Source organism: Catharus ustulatus, chromosome 2 (assembly GCF_009819885.2).
Source record: "Catharus ustulatus isolate bCatUst1 chromosome 2, bCatUst1.pri.v2, whole genome shotgun sequence".
Classification (NCBI taxonomy): domain Eukaryota; kingdom Metazoa; phylum Chordata; class Aves; order Passeriformes; family Turdidae; genus Catharus; species Catharus ustulatus.
The window spans coordinates 7,536,670-7,549,453 of record NC_046222.1 but is presented as its reverse complement, the minus strand read 5'-3'; the positions used below and the strand labels follow the sequence as shown (position 1 = coordinate 7,549,453).

General features: G+C 34.6%; 1 protein-coding gene across 3 annotated transcripts in view; it reads right to left on the bottom strand.

Moving 5' to 3' along the window:
- The window catches only part of GBE1 (1,4-alpha-glucan branching enzyme 1), a 137,192-nt gene that overhangs the window by 90,065 nt on the left and 34,343 nt on the right, over positions 1–12,784 (bottom strand). For all 3 annotated transcript variants that reach the window (XR_004417028.1, XM_033051807.1, XM_033051809.2), the window contains exon 3: positions 6,111–6,223. Coding sequence is in view for 2 of the 3 variants with exons in the window: in XM_033051807.1 (XP_032907698.1) it covers positions 6,111–6,223 (113 nt within the window). In the remaining variant the exon portion in view is untranslated. The remainder of the gene's footprint in view (positions 1–6,110; positions 6,224–12,784) is intronic.

Genomic DNA, 12,784 nt, shown 5'->3' with positions numbered 1-12,784 from the left:
AAAACAAAACATTTTGTTTAAGTGTACATATGATAGTAATTGAAACAATTAGTCTTCGGTATGGATAAACTAAAATTAAAATATCTTAAAGTATTTTTAAATAGCAAAACCTCCTACCAGAGAATTGTGCAATCTTCAAGTCGCAGGAGAACTAAGCCTGCCAAAATAACTGAACAAGTATATTCTAAAGTATTGAACTCAGTCTGCAACAAAGGCTCCAAAGAACAACAGTCCAGTGCATTACACTGGTTCATTGGTTCTACAACCTCTCCTACGAGTCCATGAGGAGTTGCACATTGTTTACTAAATCCAGACAACATCAAGAGACCATTTACCTCCCAACGAGGAGAGAACTCTTCTTGCTGGCAAACTTCATCTGTAACCCAAAGAAGTCTGCAATAACTTGCTGAAGGATCATGGCTCAAAATCCCATGGTGAAACATGAAGGGTACTGCCACAGAATTAATGTTCTACTTCCCATCAGCATGACTTATATCCAGAAATGCATATGGTTTGTGATTTAAATTCTGTTTAGCAACTCCAAAATCCCAGGAATATAGGTATGTCTGTTTCTTCTTGCACATAGGTTATGTACCATTATGCTGCAGAACACTTGTTTCATTCACTGTTCAAATTTGCAAACCTGATGATTGTTTTTGGGGTTGGGTTTTTTTTGCATTCTACTGACCATTTAATACATAATATTTAGGTGATACAGAACTTAGTAGTCTGAGTAAGCATATTTCCTCTTCCCCCAAGCTAAGGTAAAAACCAGAATAATTAGAAGTGTTTCTATGTGTACATGTACATGAAACAGCAAACACTTCTTCAGGAAGATTTCCACTGAAATGAATTCCAGTACTTCTGCTCAGGGTACCCAATACTCCCTTTGTAAAAGCCATCTGACTGCATATTGCCTAGCTCATAATGACAACAATCCCCCCAGGGAAGTGTTGAATTCTCTAACACTGGACACTTAAGTTCCAGCTAGACAGGGTGCTGGGCTGTCATGACCAGGCCATGCTGTTGGCAAGAATGGTTGAACCAGAGGATCCTTGAGGCCCCTTCCAACCAGGTATTCTATGTTTCTATTTTCACCTAACAACCCTGAAAGTCCACCACATCTTTAACACTTCTGTCTCCAGAATCCTAGCCCCCAGCCTGCCATTATTAACAGATATGCTGGTTTTCACATTCTGATTATAAACATGTTTTTGACTGCAGACTGCTTGAAGAGCATGAGACCTGAACTCCATACCAGCGTGGTAGTATGCTGCTGCACCTCCTGAGCAATAGGGTCAGCTCCAACACCATCTATTTCATCAGTGACAGTAGTTACACTTGATGAATTTTACTAGCAGTGGCTCCCGGACAGATTAACCTACCTGCTCACCATATTTGATTCCTTTTCAAGGTTTACAAGTTTAACAGAGAATGTACAGATCTACTATGAAGTATAGGACAGAGTGGTAAAAACAGTAAGAATTAAGTTTTAAAACTGTTCTTCACAACTAGCTTTCCTCTACCCAGCATTTTAAGAATATAAATGTACTTTTAGGTGCTTTAAAATCATGATTAACAAACTATTAATGTTCTGACTCAATGTAGTACTTCCTTTCTCCACTTGAATATTAAAAAGGGTAATACATTTGGATTGGAAAACTATTAAAACCAATCACAGTGAACTTTGAAAGCATTTTGTACAAACTGATGAAAGAACTGTGTTGTTCATGCTTGTCTCAATCTTGTACTGGCCTTGGCACCTACAACTGTTCAGCAATCACTGAAACCACTCAACATGCAAGAGTATCTGTAGAAAATTATTGTGTTAACAAGTGCATATGTTATCAGATCTAATCACCCCATTACAAGAATACAAGATACTCCCACAAAAAACTATAAACATCAGCATTTCAATACAGAGAATACACATTTAAAATACATTTAAATACACACACAGAGACATGTGAAGAAAAGGATACAGATTTAACAAATAATGGAATACAGAGGTTTTTTTAAAAGTTTCTACCACTTTCTGAGGTGCTCTTTCCAGGAAAAATACATGAACTACATTTCATGAATATACAAGTGATATTTAGTAGCATATATAGATTCATGCACCTATCCAGCACATTGTTAATAAACCCATCTGGCACTTTAGCTAATCCAAAAAACTACTGTTCTGGTAATAATTTCAGAAATCGCATATCTATTGTCATAACTAGAAAGCTGAACAATCACTTCTATTTTAATATATCCTCTCCAGCTCACAAAAGAAGATTTAGTGGTTCTGCTATACAGATTCTTTGCCTAGTTAATGTCACAGGTCGGCAGGTAGTTCTATCATAATTGCCAATATTTTTCAAATACTGATCTCACATTTTTTTCTTCTTTTAATGTGTGAAAATATTTAGAACGTGATCATGAATTTGGAAAGAATTTGCAACTCGGTTTAAATTCTTAAAGGATTCAATTTGCCAATTGTTTTCCATTTTCTGTGTTGTTCCTTGGCATTCCTGTAAATAATATTATGCAAGTTCCCCAGTGCAGATACTAAGATTTCAATTTTTACCAACACTATCCCTAAACTACACTAATTACAAAATTAGGATCTTGCCAACTACAGTGAGAAATTAATTTACAGGTACATTTAAGCAGTTGGAAAAAGTAATTTATAAATAAACAGTAAAAGGACAAAGTGTAACACTGATTAAATTCCTGCATTAATAAGACCACACATGATGAGACTTGCTATAAAAGTCTATCCATGATAATCTTTTTAAAAGCTTGCTGTGTCCTGTAAAAAGTAATTAAGAATAACAGAAATAAAGGAAAACAATAATTTTCCACCATAAAAATTAAATACTTGCACCCCAACTGCTATCACTGTAGAATGACAAACATGTTGATGTTTATGCAAAACATCTTTCAAACTACCTTATTAGAAACAATGAGAATTAAAAAGGTTTCTTTTATTAAAGGATAACGTTTGCCTTTGGATTTAAATCTATGTTCATTTGTGACATCTGTCAGAAGCTTAAAAGCCAGCACTAGCCTACCACAATAGCAAAAATATTTGTTCACTGAACTCACTCTAAGCTCCCAATTGATCCATGGGAGAAAGAAAAAAGATATCCTTTTCAAGCAGGTAACCTTATTTTGAAGATGGATGTCAAAAATCACAAGGGAGTCACTCAACTATCATAAGTATCCATCTCTTGACATAAAAAAGTGTCAGAAGATTTGCAGAAGGTTTAATTACTCATTTTCTGCAATGTTTATATTTACTTATAAGAAGACTGCCTGAAGAGCTACAGTAGGACAGCCTGCTACTATTGAAAACAGGCAAACGTTTGACCTCTGCTCCTCATTTATTTTCACACGAAAATATTTTGTGACCTGATCTAAATGAGTGTCACTGACTACACTCCATCCATTTCCCATTCTGGCTTAGATATTACTTATTTAAAAGAAATGACCTTGTTACCATTTCAGAACGTGGCACTCGTCTGTGTGGAACTGAAGATGAAAGCAGAGTAGACAGAAGCTAAAGATAAGGACCTTCTGGAGGAGACATTTCTTCTCCTAACAGATTAATCACCACAATCATATCTGAAGTTGACTCTTTTAATTTAACTATTTAAAAATCATAGTGGTAAAAGAAACTTTTAAAGTTGTGATTCCCTTAGGCTTCTTTAGTAAAGAAAAATGGGAAATACTTTCATTACTAGAAAGAAGTCTGTTGCCTAGTCTAGCGCAGACACCAGCACCTGTGTATTTCAGTGTTACCTCTGCATTCTGCATAGCAATTTCTGTCTGCAAACAACCAATATTCTCAGCTTCCACATGAACAAAGAACAGCAAAACTGTGCTCTAACACACCAAATACAGATATTTATGAGCAACCATAAATGTTTGAACCACATAGCTCAAGGAAAACTTACAGAAAGCTTTCTGCACCCATTAGTAGAATGGGAGAGTAGAAGATCAGCTGTAGCAAGAGGGTAAGGTAAACGCCTGTGAATACTCCAAAAGCCTTTGTCATGAACCATCTTTGAACTACCTGAACTGGAGACTTTTTTGTTTTTTTTCTCTTAGTGCCATCATCTGACTCCATCACAAGTACACACTGTGAAGTGCTGGATTCAGTCCTGAAGGCACCACAGCACAAAAAGAGTCATGAAACATTATTAGCAAAGCTACAGATGAGACTGGCAGTAGGTCCATATGGATGGAGCCATCAGTTGTGATTGCATATACTCATGAATCAAGTTTCTAAATATTTCGTCCTCCTTTTTAAGGAATATACTCCAAATTTTTTTTTTTTTTTTTACATGCAGACAGGCAGTCCTGCTTCAAAAGCCTGTTGGATCACAATGTATTTTGAGTGCCAGGGACAGCCACGTAACTCTGTCTAAAATTGACCATGGAAAGTACAATTAAATTGACAGGGTAAAAAAAAAGTCTAAAATAATAAAAAAGGAAAAACTAGCATCCTACTCTGCCAGTGGGTATCTTTTGGCTTTTCAGAAAACTCAGAGAAGTACAGCAATTCATCTTGGAAGTACACCATATCAAGTGCAATCAGCAGCAATTCCGCGTACTAAACAAATCATGTATAATGCAACCCTTGCTTTATGGAATTTATAGTTCAAAGAAAATGCTGAACAGGAAGAAAATGCTATCAAGACCTGTACTTCAAAATAAGTAGATATGACCAGTGATTATGCAAGAGAAAAAAAAAATCTTTGCTCAAAAGGCATATGAGAATCTATACTGTTTTTGCTACAATGTTAATAATTATCAACATTCATCATCATTCACACCTCTTATCTTTACAAAGAGCATAGAATATTCTACAGTAGATGAGTCAAGAGTTTTGCAGATAAAACACAAAAGGTAAATTTAGCAACAATCAAAAAAATCGAACCTACTTGCATCTCAAAACTATGGAAAATATTAAATAGCCATTCTGTACTCTCATACATTGCTGCATAATGACTGCATTTCTGAGTTGCAGATAACAGTTTTCTTTCCTGTTCTGTAAAACAAAAACAGTTTTCTTGTCCCTGAATGATTATTCCTAAATTTCAATTTATCTGTATTTATTACCAGGATGATTTCACAAGCCATAGCAAAAAGCACAGAGACAAGCACAAAAACTGAGCAAGCATTTCCAGAGCATTTTTATACATATTTTTGTTTTAAGAGATTTCTTGCTTCCCTAAGTTGGTTTTCAGCAGAAAAATGAGGATTTTTTTTTTTCAGGATTTTAGTTTTGTTGATGGGATCTCTGAAAATGTAGTAGCATTATACAAATGCTCCCAGTTTCTTGATTTTCCTAATTTATATGTAATTTCAGTACATTTCTTTCCTTCACTATTTATTGCTGTCCTCTATTAGCACCCAGTATATCTGAAACTGAAGCTCTGAGTGCAATAAAGCACATCTCTGACTTAAATCAATCTCACCTAGAAATCATCATCTCTGTTGTTAGTTGTCATTACATTTATTTGCACTAATCATTCAATTGTGGCATTTGACAGCTCAAAGAAAATTTCCATTAATTTCTGGAAGAAAGCATTTTAAGCTCATGAATTATCATGAAACATAACTGTGTTCAGTTTCACATACTTAAGCCTTCCACTCAATACTCTGGATTCGTAAGGGGTAAGTAGAAGTTTTACACATTAGAATGCACCATTAAAGCAATATAAAAATCACCTGGAAAGTCATGATTAAAAGTATTGTAAAAAATTACCAAGGTACTGAGATTTTAATAGAACCTTAATAAGATGTAGTTGCATCAAATACAGAAAGATTTTACCTCCACATTACCTAAATCTTCTTTTTCAGATTATCAATTTGCAAACTGTTTTCCTCTCATAACATGGTGCAATACCCTATATTTCAGTCACATATGCCTGTTCTCAAAATTTCTTTTTGTGATGCTTAATGTTTCACTCCTTTAGGTCATTTTGCTCAACTAGATAAACTAATTCTGCTTCTTAGAACAATTAGAAGATTATAAAGTTACCTAAAAGAAAACAAAATGGACAGTAAATGAGTAAGAAGGGTTATAAGAGTTAGAGTAAGTCTAGAACCAACACCTTTAGCTTTGATCCATGGGGTACAGGAGAGTGGCCGTCTTGAGGTGGAATGAGCAACTCCCACTTGCCATATTCCAACTTCTTATATGGATGAGAAAATGGATTCCAGCCATCTGCAATATAAGAAAAAACATTGTGTTCTTCTTCAAATGCATCCAATTACAATTCAAAGGGGTAACTCTTGAGTTCCATCTTTCTCAGAATAAACTTCCGTGAGATCAGACACAAATACTTTTATACCTGATACTGCACACACATTCAAAAGGGGTAAAATGAAACACCAGAATTTTAAGTCTTCAGGAAGATTCCTTTGTCATCAAAAGAAATTAACTGAAGCAAGCTTAAATCCCATAATTCAATATTCTTGGTCCTCTTTGGATTTACTGAGCACTGGAGATGTGCAAGGATGGTCATTATGGCCTGACCAACTGAACAGACACCAGTCAAGGGAGTGTTTGTAAGCACATTCAAGGTTAACTCCTCTGAGTGAATGAAGATATCACTTCTGAGCTGACACACCAGTAATGGAGTCATTTCTAGGCTAGAAGGAAGTAACAAGATAAGTTTGAAAATTACTTTTTTATTTTTTCCTTGAAACATCTATTTCATATAGTTCAAGGCAACAGTCAAGCTAAATAGGAACCAGACAACACAGATACTGAATTACAAGGCATTAAAGCAACACATGCTAATCTTCCTTCATGCTAATCTATTTGCATGCCATAAATGTAATAATAATTTAAAAATTACGAAAAAAAGAAAAACAAAAACTCACACATCATTGAAAGAGGAATAAGCAGCCTTCAGTTTAAGGATATTGTATAAATCTCAGACTTGTATAAAACAACATTGCTACTAAACATGTCAGGGTTAAAGGCATTTCAATAAAATACTGGACAGTTAAACTGAAGCAGGATCATCACTTTTGCCACCATGGAAATCACAGCAGAGGAGGTAGAGAAATGAAGAAGTTCTACTCATCAGCATATGCATTTTCATAAACATCAGTAATCACAAACATTATCTGCTGTTTAACAAAAGGATGATCCTCCCTATCAATGTATGGATGTGTTGAGCTCAGAGAAAGAGCAGACTGCTTTCAGAGTTGCTGGTTGCATTTGCACAGCTGTTTAAACCCAAGAATTGCCAATCTTTACTTAAGGAACACTGAAAGACAGAAATTAAACAAGACCACACAATGTGGTAAAAATAACTATGCCAGAAGAATATCCTGGTACCTACCTATTTTACAGTGGAGAGTAAAACAGAAATGCAATTAATTCAGTATTCTATTTAGATTATAGTTTTTATCATGTTTTAAGTACTTAGATAGTGGATGAAAATCAAACATATTAGCAGAAGGAAAGCACTTATTAAACTATTGCTTAACAGCAGAAGAACTTACATATTGGTAAGATTCAGGATTTAGATGGTTCCTCCCCCTTGGCTTTACACTGAATTTTCAACCAAGAAAAATGATTAAACAAACATCCTTAATATCTAGTATCTACTAATACCAGGACCAACATCAAACAAACAACACCCTGGCAATTAAGCAATACTCCTTAATAAAATGTTTAAACTCCAAACTACAGACAGTGTTTATAAACTCAAATGTAGATTTTTTTTTTTCAGGGCATGGTAAAAAGATGTGAAATACAGCACTTTTTAAAAGTTGGGTTTTTTAAAAATTATAAGTAGCTAGCCTGTCTCAAATAAACATTCCAGGCAAAAATGAGAAAACAGAAGAAAGATTAAAAATGTACCAAAGATATTAAGAAGTTGCAAGAAATGTGCTTTAAAAACTGGTTAGGATTTAGGCTAGTCAAGACCCATCTTGGAAGACTTACTTGAAATTCTTTCCATCTGCTTCTCCCCCCAGATATCCCAACATCTTTATGGTTTCTCATGAAACTCTTTCCTACATCTCTTGATTCAATGCACAAACTGAACCACATATGCCAGGTGATGAATACTGAGGAAAATTTAAAAGTTACAGCAAAATAATCTTAGGCCCAATTTTTGTAAAACTCACCCAGGAGAACTTGCACAGAGTTAATCATGTTCACCAAAACCATTGCATTCTTACAATATTAAAAATGATTCTCATGACCTCTACCTAAAACCACATCTCTTCCCTACTTCAGAGAAGGAATGGTTACATCTCTCTACCTATTTAAATATTTCTGCTCTCCACACACAGATCTGATAATTCCACTGAAGTTGCCTGAACTTTCCCCTTCACCTGCCAGCAATGCCAGATGCTCCTGTTAATCCCTCCTGTTCCCAGCCACAGTCCGTGACTGCAAGCCTGTGGCTCATGATTTAAAAATAAATACAAAGCAATACCCATCTGCCCCAGATGGTCCTACTCAAACCCACTGTTTACTAATTATGCCTGGAGAGTAGCTCACTTAGAAAGATTATAACAGAAAACATTGCTTTGTATTATTGCCAAAGGTATAAAGAACACAGAACACCCTGGAAACTGAAGATTCCCTTCAAAGAGAGAGTGGTTCATGCTTCTCTCAGTATTACTGCTTGGTTTTCTGACTTGTCAGCAGAACTTAGCCAAAAATGCCTGAGGGAAGAAAAGAAATAAACAAACTCAACTAACCAACAAGTGATTAGTAGACTATTATTAAGATGAAAAACAAAAAGTCAAAGGAAATATCTTAGTTTGAGAACAGAGACTTCAAAGACTCTGCCAACAACACAAAGAGGAAAAGGCTGAAAAGATTACCAGCAGAAGTTCAGATAATCAGCTTGAATAGGTATTGGGGAAAAAGGATATCATCACAGAATACCCATAAGCCATACGCAAAGGCAACAGCTTCTGTGCAAAAGTTCAAGTCTCAGCTATGGCTTAATCCAACACAGAAGACATCTTTGATAGTCTGGTACTTTGTTTTCTCATCTGTCTGATTGGATCTTCCAAACTCAGCCAATTGTTTGAACATTGCATCCCACCTCAGCAACAGGAGGCACAAGGGAACTTCTTGCTCAAAACTACACCCTCAGCATGCCAAAGAATCATGTACTGAGTTTTAATATAGAACAGAATTCAAAGCTATAAAGGTTTGGGTTCTACCATTTGTGACAAGAAACTCAATTTATATGCGTATTTCCAGCTAAATGACAAACTCACTGACTTCTTGTTCAATCTCCTGATTTTGTTTTCACATTGAAAAGGGCATAGTCATACACCTCTGAGGCTCATGCCTGCACTTGGAGTTTCACACAAGAAATAAACACTTCTCACAGAGGAAGAGTTGTTCTCGCATATTAGCCAAACAATTGGCTTTGTCCAGTATAAGGACTATAGCTGTTTTTTCAAAAGTGAAAAATCTTTATAAACTAAGGCTGAATTCTCAAGTGAAATCAAATGTCTTATAGCCATTCCACATACTTTCTGATCAACTTATGAGAACTAAAAAGAATAGAGAGTTCAGCAAACACACAGCATCCTTGAAGAAAGTCTATCAGACAAGCAGCAGTTCAGACAAGGGAAAGAGCATCAAAATCCCAGCATGCCAACTTGATACCTGTATTCCATTTGATTAGAATATGAAATCAGAACATAACTGGAGAGATTCTCCAAGGACACTATTCTGATCTACCCAGTAGCCAGTTAGATCTTCCTCTCCCCACTTTAATAATCTTTGAAGCAGATTACCTTAATGATCCTGCTCTTGAGCTGTTGGAAATTGGAAATAGCTCAAACACTGAAATAAAAACAAGTGTCATCACTTCTCAGATAGGATGTTTCTCTGTATATTAGTGCCACCTTATATTACACTCTACTGCCTACAATCATCTGCACTCACAGAAATATAACACTGATTTTACTCATCAAACTCAGGTATTTTTCTATAGAAATCTTGGAAGCAAGCAGTAAGAAATTCAGTATGATATGACAGTACCTAGAACCCATTTCAGTAAAAATCTGGAATAAAAAAAAAGCCCAAAACACTCTGATACATAAAGTTTTTAGTCAGCTGTCAGATACTCAAATTATGAAGTACACTGCCTTAAAGTACTCGCTTTGAGTACCTCTCTGAAGGGATCCTGTCAGAGTTTAAATAACAAATATCCTCCCAGAAACAACTACCCTACTCTCCCTCCAACCACAGCAGAAGCCTTCCACACTGGTGCAAGAAAAAGGAAGCAGAAACCAAACCAACAGGCATTTCAGACTAACCAACATTTTAGATCAATGTCAGCTGAGAAGGAAGGAAGGGAAGAAAAATGAAAAAAACAGAAAAAACAAATATAACAAAGCATTATAGCAAATGCTAACTTTCAAATTAATATATGCATACTTACTCTCAAGTTTTTTAAAACCAGTAGCTTTCTTTTTAAAATTAAGGAATTGTTTACAGATAACTCACTGAGCCTCTGCATGACCAAATACAAATGTGATTGTTCCAATTCCCAAATAAATTCTGTGGGTTGCTCTTAAACCTCACAGTTCAGTGACTTACTTTGAAATAGTCAATTGTAAAGCAGCAATAAATTGCCAGTAGTCAGTGTGTTCCTCAGCAATAGAGCACGCAAATGAAATATTCAGAGTTATCACTGAGAGCTTTTGAAGGAACTATAATGTTGATAGTGCCTCCACTATTGGAAATTCAGCTGACTAATTGCCTCATACACTTGATTTACTGAGATGATGAAAGTACTAATTGACAAATCTTAATGGTTTTGGATGTTCATTTAATACTTGTTAGAGTAAAGCATCCTACTAGTACACCAACAGATACAATACTTTTTAACTTCAATTATGGAGCTTTAAAGAGACAAAAATAGCTCTGAAAGCATTGGGATTTTCTTGAATTCATGTTTTTATTCTCCAATCCATTTACAGATTTGTGTACTCTTAAAAGTTTCTACCTTTTTTCCCCAAAATGCGGAGTTATATTAAGAATTTTTCTATACATTGAAGCTATCCCATTCATTAAAACTTTCTTAGAATAAGAAATAAAAATGCAAGAACTTGAGTCAAAATACTTTAATAGTAAAGCTTTTATTGTTTGTTATAAGGCATAAAAGTAATTCACAAAAAACTTTACATGTACAGAACCGAGGCTTCACATGTATATAATTACAGAAGTAAATTATTCATGTTTATCTTAAGAATAATTCATAACAAAGATATTATCAACTATCAGTTTAACCATATATTTGAAAAAAATATCCAAGATCTCTGTACACAACCTGCACTTGCCATTTTAATTTTTACAACTTTTTGATCCTCATAAAACTTTAGATGAAACAGTAGAGACTAATACTTTGTGTCTTTATATCAAACATTAAGGTATTCTCACATGACACCATATTATTACAGAAAACACTGCTATCCATCTCAAAATAAAAAAAAGAAAAGGCATGATTTGACAGTTTCAGTTTCTGTCATCTGAGTTCAATGTTTATTTCTTTGTCTAAGATTTCTAACTTCCCCTGACAAGGTTAGAACTTTTTTATAGAAAGTTTTATTTAAAAAAAAAATCTTATTAAAAGCAATCACAATGCCCAATTTAAATACAATAAAATCATAAATTTAGTTGAAGACTTTAACCTGTTTTAAAACTTAAAAAAAGGTTAAAGGGATTCAGTTTTAATTAAACATATCTGTAGCAATCTGACCCTAAATCTTAGGGTTTTGCAATCCAATTTCTCATGAGAATATTATTCAAGATCATATGAATTGAACGACAATCTTCCTTCCATTCCTCCAGTCTTTCCCAGTACACTATTGTCCCCTTTGGAAATGAGTACTTTACTATGACTGAAAAACAGTTTTGCCACATTATAATGAATTTAATATTTTGTCCTTATTGTCGTATTTCAATAGTGTCTAAATACGACTACTCTAAGATATTAGTCCTAAATTTCTGCTTCATACGATGCATTGCATCAAATATTTTAAATGAAATAGGGTTTAGAAAACTATTCCAGTGTTTAGCCACCCTATTTTGGTATACATACACTTTCCCCTTCCCAGCCTGATAAGTCATTTTGCAAGTTATAGCCTCTTTTCAAAATATTAAACATATGATTAAAATTCTGGTTTTAATATTACCATCTCTTAAAATACATACTTAAAACAAATACTCTCTAGTCTTTAGCTGTGTTGAGAAATTCAACCTGCACTGATCCCATGAAAACCTTGAGCAATGGGTAGGCTTGCAACAAGTAAAGGAGAGATAAGGAGAATTTTCTGGGGGACAAGGAAGAGAAATTTCTGAGTGTTTATACATATAAAATTAACCTATGAAAATAACCTGATCTAGTTGCCTTGAAGTCTATATTGATACCTGAAATTACTATTATCTAGCATTAGCTGAACTATACACAAATCATTGCTCAGTGTTGAATTAGAAGACATAACCAATTTCAATATTAAAATGCAAGAACTACACTAACCTATTTATCAATGTCTATTCTAATAAAATGAAGAGCAGCACTTCAAGAAAAGCTTCTTTATCATTCACCATGTTAATCATACCAAACAGGATCATGGTTGAAAACACTTTTGCACTAACTCTTCTATTTGACTTCTGCATCAAAAACAGGATTTTATTTTTTTTTTAATCAAAATCTTCCTAAAATAAAGAGACTTTTCTTTCAATAGTTTCCTCAGACAGGGGTACGGAACGGCCAACATTTAGGTT